Source organism: Ipomoea triloba, chromosome 11, assembly GCF_003576645.1.
Source record: "Ipomoea triloba cultivar NCNSP0323 chromosome 11, ASM357664v1".
Lineage (NCBI taxonomy): Eukaryota > Viridiplantae > Streptophyta > Magnoliopsida > Solanales > Convolvulaceae > Ipomoea > Ipomoea triloba.
In genome coordinates, this window is record NC_044926.1 from 21,947,094 (window position 1) to 21,962,549 (window position 15,456).

The 15,456-nt window shown below is 36.5% G+C and overlaps 1 protein-coding gene across 4 annotated transcripts; it reads left to right on the forward strand.

The window, feature by feature from the left end:
* The first annotated feature begins 1,280 nt into the window (after positions 1-1,280).
* Positions 1,281-14,974, forward strand: LOC115996489 (protein HAPLESS 2). 4 transcript variants are annotated; one of them, XM_031235742.1, is made up of 18 exons: positions 1,281-1,598; positions 4,968-5,173; positions 5,265-5,405; positions 5,478-5,587; positions 5,735-5,774; positions 6,136-6,193; positions 6,308-6,368; positions 6,672-6,750; positions 7,095-7,229; positions 9,041-9,235; positions 9,540-9,620; positions 9,698-9,798; positions 9,888-10,005; positions 10,179-10,211; positions 10,325-10,418; positions 10,498-10,699; positions 10,813-10,913; positions 14,302-14,974. In XM_031235742.1, the coding sequence occupies exons 2-18, from the start codon at positions 4,997-4,999 to the stop codon at positions 14,697-14,699; spliced, it is 2,124 nt and encodes a 707-aa protein (XP_031091602.1). In that variant the 5' UTR covers positions 1,281-1,598; positions 4,968-4,996; the 3' UTR covers positions 14,700-14,974. The 4 variants fall into 4 exon arrangements, with proteins under 4 accessions (XP_031091602.1, XP_031091603.1, XP_031091604.1 ...); XM_031235743.1 differs by having other exon boundaries at positions 5,499-5,587; XM_031235744.1 differs by having other exon boundaries at positions 14,331-14,441.
* Positions 14,975-15,456: the final 482 nt, after the last annotated feature.

A 15,456-nucleotide genomic window follows, 5' to 3' on the forward strand; every position in this document is an offset into this window, starting at 1 on the left:
AACTTATATAGCACATTGGCTAATTTTCAAGTTTGCTTCCCAAGAAACTTTCCCCGGGTCATGCAATTTCACATTATAGCAAAATTGTTCTGAAGGTTTTTCTGGCTAAGAACAATAAGAGTGGGAGTCGAAGCAAGCATATCGACACCAAGTACTTAGCCATAAGGGAACGTGTTAAAGATAAGAAAGTGGTCATTGAGCACATAAGCACTGAGTTGATGATTGCTGATCCCCTAACTAAAGGCATGCCACCATTCAAGTTTAGGGATTTTGTTGAGAAAATGGGACTTGCGCCCACTTTGTAAAGTTTGTATACATACAGTTATTGTTATATGAAATTCTTAAAGCATTCAGATATTTTCTCGTTAATGTATTGTGCACATATTTTGTTGAGAAAATATATTCGGACCTGGAATAAACATAAGGTTTATCCATTAAGTTTTGTTTACCACAAAAATGCTTAGAGAACAAGTTACATTGTGATTATAGTAGATGCTACTCACCTTAAGAGGACGTATCTCTATAGTTCATGTTTCTTTGTTTTCTTTGAGTTTGTACTTGCACCAAATGGGAGAATGTAACATTTCCATTAAGGGAAATTAATGGTGCAAGTAATGATGGCTTTCAAATAGTCATTATGTGGTTCCAAGTAACGGAAACCGTTACAATTACCTATATTGATGGTTCTATAGGTATATAAGCCAGAGGTCCCCCACTGCTCATGTTACTACTTTAGTTGTACTAAATTATATGTACTATGTAATATGCTAAAGTCCAATAACCTTAAGGAATTTCACTAATTCCTAAATATGCTTTTCTAAGGCATAAAATAAAATTGCATAATTAAAAAATAAATATTATGCTAATGGACATAAAACGCATATTACAATAACATAAAGTTCATATTATACAAGAAATTGCACAAAACATTATAAGCAATTCAATAAATATGAACATAATAAAAATTTAAATTCAATTTGCAATTTACATGAAAAATTCTTTGAAAAACTATATAATTTTCAAGACTTTATCAAATTGCAAGTTGAATAAAAATTATAAAGCAAATAGTAAACCCAAAAACATAGAACAAATATGTATTGAACATATAATAAACTATGATTCATATAAGCAAATAAAATAAGGCAAAACAGGCCCAAAACCAAAACTTATTAATTAAATGAAGTTGGTCAGGCCCAAAGTGCTAGACCCGGCCCAACTCCCTAAGCAGCCAAATGACAAAACAAAACCTAGCTGCTGAGATCAGATTAGACAACGGATGGCAGACCAAAAGACAGAGATTGCCGGCACATAAACGCGAGAACCGCCGTAGAACCGCCGCTCCCACCAAGCGCCGCCGCCGCCGCCATCCTTCCGCAGTCTCCAGTGGGCCGCCGCCATCAAATCGCGCCAAGCAACAGAGAGAGAGAGAGATAGCAGCGATCGAGGCAGGGAACCCCGATCTCGCCGCCGCTCTCCACCCGGACGAAGGACCAGCGCCGCCGCGAGGCCTCCCGCGTCCGTCACCGGCGTGGCCGGAGACCGCCGACTCTCCGCCGGATTGACGAGAAAATAGCGCAGCCCGTCCGCCGATCCAACAGGTTTAAATTTTTTTTTATTTTTTTATAAAGGTTTCACCGCCCCATGGCGGTGATATAGCCAGAGTAAGAGGCGCACCGACGACCGCCGCCCAACGGCGGTCGAGGTCGCCGGAAAGGGGTACTCCGGCGACCATACGAACGGTTGCCGGCCGGAACCCCAAATCCATATGCCTCTTTTTTTTTTTTTTTTTTTTTTTTTTAAAGAAAACTGAATATATATATATACAAAAAAAAATGCGGAAGAAATTTGTATATATAACCTTCAAATGCAAAACTATTGCACAGTATATAGAATATCACAGTTCATATATCTCCGAATTACACATTTATATGCATTCATACACCATATTGCAATATCAATAAAATTGAACAGAATACATACTCACATACAGTCATGTAATATAGATTTTCCAGAAAAGTATATTACATATTATATTCTGTAAAAATACAAATCATGCAATATAGACAACTAGGCAGAGATTAACATGCTCTGATACCAAATGTAAGAATATAACCATATAACTGTACTAACCTCCAGCCATAGTGTCCTTTAGATTGCCTTGTAAATGCCTTTGATTGTGTGTATTTCTGCAGAGTTTCTGTATAGTATGTCTCCCACTTGCTCTCAGGACTTAGTATAGATGGTGTAAAAAGTAGTAACCTGAGCAGTGGGGGACCTCTGGCTTATATACCTATAGAACCATCAATATAGGTAATTGTAACGGTTTCCGTTACTTGGAACCACATAATGACTATTTGAAAGCCATCATTACTTGCACCATTAATTTCCCTTAATGGAAATGTTACACCACGAGCATTCATGAGTCATCCATTGATTTTCCCGTGCGATGCACGGGTACATTACTAATCTTTTTGGTTCGTAAACTCACAATACAAATGCATTAAAAAATTGTAACATTCATGAGTCATCCATTGATTTTCCCTATTGAGTTTTTATGATATTTTGCTAGAAATACTCCATTCATACTGAAAAAAAAGTCTGTTCAGAAAATATTTAAATACTTCTACTGTTAAGATTTGTCAAATTTTATTGTCCAAATGTAAGGTATTTTGATTGTAATACTCCATTCAAAATTTTCAGCAATTTAAACTGCATAAAAAAGAGAAAATGAAGATTTAATCCTGCATATGGATTTTATCCTAAACCCTACTGTATAATTTTGCTTTTTATAATCAAAATTTTCAGCAATTTTGTCCATTGTATATTGCTTTTTTTTTTTTAATAATCAATTTGACATCATAAACAGATTCAGTTAAAAAAGCTTAAAATTGAATTTGGCTTGTGAGTATAGCAATTCTGTTGGAAGGCTTACCTGCTATTATATTCCGAAATGATTTTTGTTTTCAAAATCACTTACATTTTCATTCAACTGTCCTGTAATTGCAAAACAGCACATATACATTTTATAATAGCTGGCGGTTCTGTAGTTGGCAAAACAGCATTTTACATAAGAATTATTTGCGGGTCTCATATATCATGTTTGAAACAGAATTTATTTCTTCTAGATAAATAAAAATACATATAACTTCTAACAGCTAAAATTAAAGATTAAAAAAATGACAAATTTACCTCATCATCATGGATCAGGCATTATAAAACAAAAAAATCTTGCCTGCTATTAGTGTAGAGAACTAATTTCTTCTATACAAAGGTGATTCACGGGTGATGCAGAATGGATTATGTAATCTGGCAAGGAATGTTTATATAGATTTTGAAGTTATTAAAGTCTGTTATTGAATAACGAAAAGATCAGCATATGTCTTGGAAGTATGAAAACCATCATAATGTTTCATAAATGTTGTGTTCAATTAGATTCAAATTAAATCTAATTTGTAATGGAAGGTTGCAACGGTTATGATATAAGGTTGTACTATTATTATTGCAGGTTGGATTATCCATGGATTTTTTGTTTGGGAAATGAATATGGTATTTAGTTAGCCGTGAATTATTTCGGCTAAGCCTCCTCAGAATCTGTAACTTAATGTAAACAGCATTTATTATGAAGGCTAAGCTTCCTCAGAATTTGAAACTTAATGTAAACAGCATTTAATATGAAAACTAAGCCTCCTTAGAATCCGCAACTTAATGTAAACAGCATTTAATATGAATTTAATAACTATTTTTTCTTTTCTGCTGGAAACAACTTTTGATTATCTATTCTACACGACAGCGTTTTTGGCCATATCTTGGGCGGGAAAATTTCACCAAAGGATTTTGCTTTATTATAGATAGGATTTTTCCGCATCACCCGTCATATGATTGGAGCATCCTGAATCAACAATCCAATCATTTCCATAGTCAACTTGCTTGAGTGTTGTTGCTGTTAAAGCTTGTTCACTTTTATTTGAAACAAAGGACACCTCAGCATCCCATTCTTCTTCATCCTTCTTGGAAGTGGCAGCATTACTATCCACGACCTTCTTCCTATGCCAACAATCTTTTGCCATATGCCCCTTCTTGTTGCAAACAAAACATTGTCCATTGAACCTCTTGCCGCGACTTTGGTTTTTTGAACTTCCATTCCCGCGATTATTCATTCCATTCGATGACCTCTGGTCTCGTCATCATTTCTGTTGGATCCACTAGAAGAATGTTGCTTTGTGTTCCGTCTATCTTTCTTAACATAGAGTGCCTCCTCTTCTTTTTTCAGCGAGACTCTTCCCATTTGCTTAGCTAGTGACTCTTGATTAGCAAGCAAATTCTCAAACTCGACAAGCGATGGCTGCTCTTGCCACCCTTGTACCGCAGCAACAAAGCCTCTAAACTCAGGCCGCAGACCATGGACAATGATTCGTTTCATCCTCGTATCTTTTATCGGTGCTTCTGGATCCAACTCTGAGATCTCCCGGCATAACATCTTCACCTTGTGAAAATACTGTTTGATTATTGATATTGAACAGTGTATAAAACTCTGTTTGTATAAATTTGTGCTTGTATATACTGTCAGTGTATAAAACCTTGTTAAAATAGTGTATACTGCCACTCTGCTGTATCCATTAAAAGTTTAAATCTATTAAAAGGGACATTTTATGCTTTGATTGGTAGGTATTTTATGTAATATGACTGATTCTTCTCATCATCAGAGATATCACTGGTTTTGCTGTTATATATATGTATATAACCATACAATTCAGTGGTCATAACATAGTGTGCCTTAAGTATGTTTTTCTCCACCAATATCGATTTTTACTCATCAAATGTGCACAACTTAAAGATGTTTCTCAAGTATGCTGAAAAAGAAGTGAAATCTGTGTTGTGGTATCGGCATTGATGACTATTGTCTTGGAATAGTTTTGCTTTGATTGTTTGGTGTGGGCACTAATACTTTAGATTTTTTGTCTTCATAGGGAAGAAACTGTGATGCTTTGACTACACAATGAAGCCACTGGCTCTAGCAATCTTCTTTGCATTTTATCTCTCTATGCAATCTGTTTACTCAATTCAAATCATCTCTAAATCGAAGCTTCAAAAATGCGAGAAAGCCTCTGATTCTAACCAACAACTCAATTGCACCAACAAGATTGTCATCGACTTAGCCGTTCCGAGCGAATCCGTATGGAATCTCTTCCGCTATATATACACGCGTACATACTCATCTCCAGATGTAATTTTTGAGTTTCTTCTGTTTTTGGCAACTGGGGCAGAGCGGAAACGAGGCTTCAATGGTGGCGGAGATAGTAGAAGTGGAAGAGGATGCGACGAACATGCGAACCCTTCGGTCTCCGCCAGTGATTACTGTCCAAAAATCATCTGCCTATGCTTTGTATGAATTGACATACATAAGAGTATGTTAGGTTTTGCTTCTCTTGTGTTTGAAGTTGTTAATCAGTCCTATTCTAAGTCTTAACACTTTAAAGGAAACTAAACTTTTCATCCAGGATGTTGCTTACAAACCAGAAGAGTTGTATGTTAAGACAAGAAAGTGTAAGCGTAATGCCGGTTCAAATGTTGTCCGGATATGTGAAAGGCAAGTTCTGTTTATTGATGGTATAAACATACTTCTTTGGGTGATGCCCCATCAAATAGTTCTGAAAACTACAAATTGTTTTCTTATTTTTTTTAGTCTAAAATTCTTATTCTTTCCCTACTGTATATAATTTCTTGATCTACATAGGTTGAGAGACGAGAATGGGAATGTTATTGACCACACTCAGGTAGATGAAGATTTCTTACTATTGTTCATCTGCAAATGAAAAATGTCTAAAAACTTACCATTTTAAGTGTAATTGCTGCACTGTATAATCACATTGAAAATATTTCAATGTGATTGTCACATAAACAAGCATAAAGTTACACTTACTTGAGATAGAAAACAGTATTCTGTAAAGACGATTATTGGGAATCATATTCCTAATCTGAGTTCTTGCTGGTTGCACCATCTTCTGGGATTGTTACATAATTACATCATCTAGTAATGCTGGTAGAAGGCTCTTTTACTAAATTCTGTATCAAAGTGTAGCTTCCTTGAATTCTCATACAAATTTATCTTGTTCTTCTTCAATACTGTCTTTACAGCCTATTTGTTGCCCTTGTGGTGGCCAGCGTAGGATTCCTTCTTCATGTGGAAACTTTTGTATGTTTAGGATTTCAATTCTTCTAACATCATTGATCTTTGCAAACAGATTGCATCCTATGGTTGTACTTGTACAACAGTTCATTGACTTGTTTTATATTTTTGGTGAATTAGTTGACAAGATGACAAAAGGGAAGGCAAACACTGCTCATTGTCTTCGGTTTCCAGGTGATTGGTAAGGCCTTTAGAATTGCATTTCATTAATCTTAGCTTATATATTTTGTGTGCAGATGGCTGTATATAATAAATTAATACTCCGTAATACATATTTTGTATGCAAAAGGTCTACTTCAATCAGATGAGATTCTTTGTTTGCATTTAATGTTAATCACTTAATCATTGCCTTTTCTTTTTAGCATCAAGTTCTGCCTCCCAATATTGTTTTATATATGTGGTGCAGTAATTCATATATATAAGCTTACATATAAGCAAATAAATGAAAGCCGAATGTTTTGCATAATTTTCTTTTTACACTTAGGTTCCATGTGTTTGGCATTGGGCATCGCTCAGTTGGATTTAGTATTAGAATTGAAGTCAAGACGAGATCCCAAGTATCAGTATGTAATCTGAATCTTCTGAAAATCTTCACTGTACTTGATTTATAGTTTTGCTTGAATTTCCTGGTATTTGTAATGTTTTTATTTTCATCCTTGGCAATTTTGAAGCTTCGGTTCTTAGCATTTGTTAAAAGTATTAATAATTATCAAAATAAGACAGCATGAGAAGTGAAGAAGAGGAAAGAGGATTGATCTTTGATGCCTTGAATACTTTGAATTGATCATCCTAGGATTATAGCCATCCCAACTTAAAATTGATGAAATTAATAATGTTTTCAGCAATGGACTATGATCTAGGTTGCATTCATGACCTTATTCATTCCCCCCTCTTTTTCTTGAATCAGGAAGTGACTGTCGGTCCTGGTAATAGGACTGCTGCATCCAATGATAATTTTTTACGAGTAAATCTTGTTGGAGACTATGTTGGGTATACAGATATTCCATCTTTTGAGGATTACTACCTTGTTATCCCTAGACAGGTATTGCTTCTTCTCATCAATCTCAGTAACTTTTGCAGCACCACTTTACCTGCAGATTTTGTCCAATGTTCTATGACCATGTTGAAATCGAGGGATTAAAAGGCCTAGCAGGTGAAAAATAACAACCATCCGCCAGTTAGGCGGAAGCAAAGTATGTGAGAAAACCAGAGAATAATAGAATATTTGAATATATAAATATATTATAATGAAAGAGTACAATAGATTGTTCTCTATGCCTCTATATATACTAAACTAGATACCAAATCTATCCTAATAGGAATTGGAAACTAAGTCTCCATATGCCTACCTACCTAAATCTCTAAAGACGACCTAATCTATAGAGATTCCATATATTATATCTATATTCCATAACACTCCCTCTCAAGTTGGAGCATAGATACTAATCATACCCAACTTGTTACACACATATCACATGAGTCATAGGACATTACATCTAGAGGCATATTCTTTGAGACGAATACCCAAGTCTTGAATCACTTGTTCATTCTGGCATACCTGGTTCGTCCCGAACCATTCTTCTTCATCCGTTGGCATTCCATAATGCCACGGGCATACCTGATTCATCCCGGACCATTATTCTTCAACCGTCGACATTCCATAATTGCCACGGGCATACATGCCAGGTCCGTACCCCTCCTGGCAACCGTGCTGTCCATCCTGCAGCACCCCTGTTTCTTCAGAATGAACAAGCTACACTGACTCAACTCATGCCCTCTAAATATAAGACTAATCATATGACCGACAACAACACCCGAGCTAAATAACAACTTACAACTCTCAAATTATAACAAACTTACAAAATAAAACAAACAATAACATGACACTGGCAGGAAACAAGGTAAAAGATGTGGTAGTTCAACACGAAAAGCTAGAAATAGAGACCGAGTATGATAGCATCATATTTGGGAAGCAGCGGGTCGTGCATTTACGAAACTGTCCACAGTCGCCGGAAATTGCAGATTGTTGACCGGATTGCAGATTGTTGGCCGACAAGTTTGACCGGCGGTTGACTGTTGACCAGTGTTGAGTGGCCGTTGACCAGCGTTGACTGGCGACCAAAGAAGGATCTGAAAACACAGTCAGGAGCATCTCGTCGATACGAAACCAATGGTGGCAGCGGCGTCTTGATCGGAGATCGGAGGAGAGAGATCTGGCTGGAAAATCGAAGAGACTCTTGGCGACGGTGGCGGCGCGTGGCGGAACAACTAGGGTTTTGTCTAGGGTTTGTTTTAGGGTTTAGGCTCTAATACCAAATTGAAATCGAGGGATTAAAAGGCCTAGCGGGTGAAAAATAACAACCATCCGCCAGTTAGGCGGAAGCAAAGTATGTGAGAAAACCAGAGAATAATAGAATATTTGAATATATAAATATATTATAATGAAAGAGTACAATAGATTGTTCTCTATGCCTCTATATATACTAAACTAGATACCAAAATTGTTCTCTATGCCTCTATATATACTAAACTAGATACCAAATCTATCCTAATAGGAATTGGAAACTAAGTCTCCATATGCCTACCTACCTAAATCTATAAAGATTGTCTAATCTATAGAGATTCCATATATTATATCTATATTCCATAACAGATCACAATTATGGATTTCTTATATTAGAAAGTTTCTACATTTGGGGAGTCTCCTGTTCAATTCATCTTCTTTGTTGCTATTGTGATCACAATCTCCTCTTTATAATTGGAACGATTTTATTTATTTATTTTTTTCTGTTGTGGTTCTTGTATATATTTGTTGTTAATCTTGTTCTTGCTGCAAACTTCCCGTTGTTAAAGGGTGGTGCAGGTCAACCACAAAATCTGGGCAGCAATTTCTCCATGTGGATGCTGCTTGAACGAGTTAGGTTTACGCTAGATGGTCTTGAGTGTAACAAAATAGGTGTTGGTTTTGATGCCTTCAATTCACAGCCTGATTTTTGCTCAGCACCATTTTGGAGTTGCCTGCATAATCAACTATGGAACTTTTGGGATGTAAGTAATTTTGTTTGTCCAATGTTGTAATATAAGATTGGGCCAAGGTCATTCGAACAAGCGGGCTTGGGATTGGACCCTCCCCTGAAACGAAAGCTTGGACCAAAAAGGGGTCAAACCACACTAAAAGATTGAATCCAAATTAGCTAGTCTAACCCGTGGTCTTATAAATGCATATATTCTCTCTCTCTCTCTCTTTTTTTTTTTTTTTTTTTAATGTGAGACTAACATCCAAGAATGTTGGGAAGCAACAACCCCTCCCTCCAAGTCCTTTTATCTTAGAGCAATCTATTGCATCTATCAGGCAGATCAGAACCGAATCGCCAGAAACCAGGTACCACTGTATTGTGTGCAAGGAAGGTTTGAGAGGATCAACCAACATCCAGTTATGATTCAGAACATTTGATTTTATAGTTAAAATAATTTATTTCTATTGCATTTTAATAATTATGTGTGTTACAGAATGCTGGAAATCGTGCATTTTCCATAGGAATCACTGAAGTTCTGAATACCAATCTCTTAATAGAACTGAGTGCAGATGATATAGAATATGTCTATCAAAGGTTAGTTGCGTGTAAAGAAGAATATTGTCATAAATTGCAGTTTACTTTGAACTACATTAGGGCTTCTCTTCTGTACGTTCTTTCTTCAGGAGCCCCGGAAAAATTGTGGACATTATTGCTCTGACTTTTGAAGCACTTACTCAATTAGGGACAGCAAAAATCACAACTAAAAATATTGGTGAAGTAGAAGCATCCTACAGCCTGACGGTAAACAAGTAGTTTAAGTATCTTCTTCTATTTAGAGATTTTGGTATTGCCTTCCATCAGACATCAATTTAAGCTTTAACGCTACCAAAATGTATAGACCATATTTGTATTGTGATTTGTGAATCTTTTGCAATTGAACTGTTTAATATTCTCTTTATTTTATTTTATTGCAGTTTGATTGCTCAGGTGGTATCAGCCTAATGGAGGTTGCAGTTTCGTTTCATTATATGAATGGAAGTTTTTATCCTTAAGCAAACCACGAGTCTATGATGTACATGGAACAATAAAAGTATAATTTTACATATTTCATTGTTTTCAGGAACAATTTTACATAATGAAGCCAAACGAACTTGTTACTCGAGCATTCAAGTTGAACCCATCAAGTGATCAAGCTGCGAATTATTTCTGTTCTGGTACACGTACTATACATTAGTGAAGGAGTTTTGTTTATTAAACCATTGAGTTCTCGATGCTGATTACACTTGTTTGCAGCAATACTGAAAGACTCTGATTTTGGTGAAGTTGATCGAGCAGAGTGCCAATTCACAACAACTGCTACTGTTTTTGATAATGGATCACAGATTCCATTCCAACCTCCCAAGAGTAGCATTCATGGTTTCTTTGAAACAATCGAAGAATTGTGGAACAAGTTGTGGGAAGGTTTGGTGGATTTTCTCACAGGAGAAAGCTGCAGGTACGTACCTTGTGTTCATGATAGTTTCCAAGGATTGACGAAGAGAAATTATTTGAATTAATGGATATGATTAGGCAAGTTTTTACTCTTTAATCTGATTCTTGCCTGGGCAGAAGGAACTGCTCTGGGATTTTTGATGTGGGCTGTCATGTGCAGTACATTTGTATGAATTGGATAGTTTTGGTTGCTCTATTTGCGGCAATCTTTCCAACTCGTAAGTTGCTTATTCACTCTACTTGTTGTCCTTCCCCAGAAAAGAAGAGTTAATTTCTCTCGACTATTGACAATTATTAATTTTTATTCTCGACTTTCAGTTGGACAATAAAATTGTCTCTTTACTATTGATCTTTATCAATTTTAGTCCTCGACTTTTAATTCAATAATAAATGGTCTTGACTATTGATTTTGTTCCAGATTTGGTCCTTCAATTAAATATTAGTTTAGTAAGCCTTGAATTTATAGGTAAGGATGTAACAAATTTGAGGTGATTATATTATTTGTTTCATCACCTTTAAATATACAAATCTGAAGAGACAATTCTTGTAGCTAATCTTTACATTATTACCCTTAAATTTTATGTTTTCTGCTGAGTTTGTAAGAATCATAGGCCTGGCGGGTGGAGAATAACATCACCCGCCAGTTAGGAGGAAGCAAGATGAAGAATCAAGAAGAGAGAAATGGCTGAAGATATATTAACTATCTTACTTCATGCATTTTACTGAAAGAAGATTACACAATATATATACACATAAAAGATGCTCAAATAGTAAACCTACAAAGCTACCCAATAATCTTTTCAGCTCCCAAGGCTATAGTATGTTCATTTCAGCTCCCAAGGCTTAGTTCACACTGCTCAAGGAAGACAATTCTAACACTCCCCCTCAAGCTGGAACATCTAGAAGTTCCAAGCTTGAAGTCAAACATAAACTCCACTCTAAATTACAAATGAAGATTACAAGCAGCTAGAGGATAACAACGCTGGATGGCTTCGGAGAGACAATGCTATACACAACCCTTGGAAATGCATCAAGGGCAAAGCTTGTCACGAACATCCTTGGGAATGATGGCTCCAAGGGTAAAGATTAACACGAACACCCTCACAGCAACATAAGCACTCTATGACTTGCCAACAACAATCTTCATCGAGAGCAGCGGAGGTGAAAGGGAGCAAAGGATGAAGCAAAGCCTATAGAAATGAAGATAAACCCAAAACAGAGCAAAGGAAAATAACACAGAGTTGAAGATAGCACATTGATAGTAGATAGTCACACTCCACCTTACTTGAAACATGGAAAATAATCAAAGGCCTTTATAGTAGTGCTGAAACTTAACATCCATGGGATAAGGCATACCGGAGATAAAGAAATAGCACGGTTATACCAAAAATAGTGAACACCATGGGAAGAACCAAAGAAGTTCAGCAATAAACCCAAAAACCTTCAAATTTCACCTATAGGCATCAATGGTTGCCAAGAAAATTGCAGCAATTTTGCAGAAAACTGCCCATAGTATTACTGCAGTTTGGGACATCATGTGATGCTATAATGGAGGGAGATGTTGTGTGAACTAAACAAATACATGACACTAGTAGGAAAAGAGGTAAAAGATGTGGTAGTTCAACACGAAAAACTAGAAATAGAAGCCAAGTTGAAAAGCTAAAAATAGATACTAAACACCATGTTATCATGATATCCCAAGGAGAAAAAAGATGTGGTTTCAAGGTGAAAAGCTAGAAATAGAGGCCAAGTATGATAGCATCATATACTGGAAGCACGGGTGAATTTAATACCACAGTCGCCGGAATTTTTCAGACGGTTGACCGCCGTTGACTGGCCGTTGACCGGCAGTTGACCGGCATGACCGGCGAAGACTGGAAATCTGAATATACTCCCAGGTGCGTCTCATCAAGGCGAATCTACTGGGGGCAACAACACCTTGAACGGAGATCGGAGGAGAGAGATATGGCCGGTAAAGAGTGGAGACTTCCGGCGGAGTGCGGCGGCGCGTGGGGGCGCGTGCAGAGGATGATGGCCACCGGATTTCAGGCGTCGGCTCGCGACGAGGTTCCGAGTAAGGTTGTGGTGGTAGTTTCTTCACACACTAGCCGGAAGTGAGTCGGAACGAAATGGGCAGCCGCGTATCGCCGGAAAAAATGGTGTGTTTTTTTTTTTTTTTTCCAGAAATGGAAAGGATGAAAATAGCCTAGAATCTTAGGCTCTGATACCATGTTAAGTTTGTAAGAATCATAGGCCTGGCGGGTGGAGAATAACACCACCTGCCAGTTAGGAGGAAGCAAGATGAAGAATCAAGAAGAGAGAAATGGCTGAAGATATATTAACTATCTTACTTCATGTATTTTACTGAAAGAAGATTACACAATATATATACACATAAAAGATGCTCAAATAGTAAACCTACAAAGCTACCCAATAATCTTTTCAGCTCCCAAGGCTACAGTATGTTCATTTCAGCTCCCAAGGCTTAGTTCACACTACTCAAGGAAGACAATTATAACATTTTTTTTTTTTTTGTGGAGAAATGGTTATAATTCTTATATTTCTGTATATTACTTCACTGCATACTACATACACCATACACTGATACACACACATATATATAGTCATGAGCTACACACTGCTCAAGACTATCACACTCCTCTAGGAATAGCACAATGCTCAAGACTGCACATTGCTCTAGGATACACATTGCTCTAGATTATTATTTTAACATTATTGAAACATTCCTGATTTTGCTCCATGATGTTTCAACATGCCATTGTAGAAAATGCAAGTAAGAAACACAGATTCCTCCCAATTCATCACAAACCCACACTGTTTCTCCATTCCAGTTCACCTATATGGATATTTTATAAGATCAAATCTGGAACAAAATCAATAGTCAATTGTCCATTTATGATCAAGTTAAAAGTTGATGATGAAAATTGATAAATGTCAATAGCCAAGTGACCATTTATGATCCAATTGAAAGTCGAGAATAAAAATTAGTAAATATCAATAGTCAATGGACCATTTCTGGAATTAATGAGTTAATGCCATATGGGGTCCTTCGAGTATAGTGGTTTTGCCACATTTAGTTCTAAACTTTCAAGTTGATCACTCGTTGTGCTTCAACCTCCTTAGTTCTTCAACTTTCAAATTTTAACTAGTCATGGTCCTGTTTTCAAAAAAAAAAAAAAAAAAAACTAGTCATGGTCCTTCAACTTTCAGGGACCACCTTTGGTTAAAATTTGAAATTGAGTACTACTGACTCTGTTACAATGTAGTATTGGTAGTTACTTTCTCAACCTACTAAAGCACAAAGAGTCAACAGTTGCCTCCACTAAGGCTCGAACCCACTCCCATCATCCATGTAGGAGTGTAAACCAGGACACTGGGTGCCACTAGACAACAAAGTCTTTGGCGAAAGTTGAAGGATCTAAGTTAATTAAAATTTGAAAGTTGAAGGGTCGCGTGTGGTTAACTTGAAAATTTAGGATTAAACGTGGCAAAACTACTTATACTTAGACTACCTTAGATGACATTAACTCTGAAATTAACTCTATCTATACATTCTGAATCCAATTTGCATTTTCTGAAATGCAGTGATTGTGCTTGTTTGGCTTTTGCATCAGAAAGGGATATTTGATCCTATATATGACTGGTGGGAAGATCACTTTTCAGTCCCTGAAGGGCGCAGGAGTTCATTGAAGCACCATTCCAATCCTCATCAGTTAAAACTTCACTTAAAGAAACACCACCATAAGCACCATGAAACAAGACATCATCATCATCATCATCATAAGCACCAAAGAGGAACAACTACTCGCCATCCATCTGGCGAAGCTGATTACCGCTATTACCTTCATCACGTTCACAAAGACAGCCGCCACCGCAGAGCCAAAGGTGGTTCATCAGGGATCAAGAAGCAAGTTCACGCAAGAGAACACCACAACAAAGGTGCTGTTGCTAGTTCAGCATACGCGTTCATCTCTCAAGTATGATGAGAGGAGGAAAAATTTGGATGAATTGTTTGGAAAATTTATAGAGAAACTAATATTCATAGTTTATGTGCATATGATCTAACGTTTGTATGATTATTTAGAGTTAAGTTTATAAATAATCACATCTAATGTTGGATGATGGATAAAATTATTAATTGTGAGGTAATTACTTTCTCACAATTTTACTTGTCGAAACATAGTAGTAGTGGAATGTTGAAGTTTATAGCATTTGATGTACATTATATATAGGAAAAATGACAGTTTTTCTTCCTGAATTATATGCTTCGTTTTTTTTTTTCCTTGAATTATTTATATATTCACATTTACCACCAAAATCATTTTAAAAGTGACAAAATTTCCCTTCCATGTTAAATAAGTTTTTTGGATTGTTAAAATGGCATTGATTGCACCTGTCGTGCCCAGTATGCGCATGTGCTACACGTGCTAGCTGGGCACGTAACCTAACAAATTTGTTTTTCTAAATTTTCGTTTTCTTTTCCCCTTTTTTTCTCCCTCTTACATGGCTCCTAAAATTTTTTGAAAAAAATTAATACTAATGGGTTTGCCCTAAAAGTAACCACATTAGTCTAGGGTTTTTTTTTGGTGATTTTTATGTTGCCAAATCAATATTGGCCGCGCTACTATGTGCCTGCACATCAAATTTGTTACTTTTTAATTTTTTTAATATTTTAATGGGATTCACAAAAAATTATACTTTACATGAAAATGTTAAATTTCTCTTTTTTTTTTTCTTTCT

Excerpts from the sequence above, each read along its gene's own strand:
- LOC115996489 (XM_031235742.1), top strand. The coding sequence starts at position 4,997 with ATGAAGCCACTGGCTCTAGCAATCTTCTTTGCATTTTATCTCTCTATG. Across the intron at positions 5,775-6,135 it reads ATGTTATTGACCACACTCAG|CCTATTTGTTGCCCTTGTGG; the intron begins GTAGATGAAGAT and ends CTGTCTTTACAG. Across the intron at positions 10,914-14,301 it reads TGCGGCAATCTTTCCAACTC|TGATTGTGCTTGTTTGGCTT; the intron begins GTAAGTTGCTTA and ends TCTGAAATGCAG.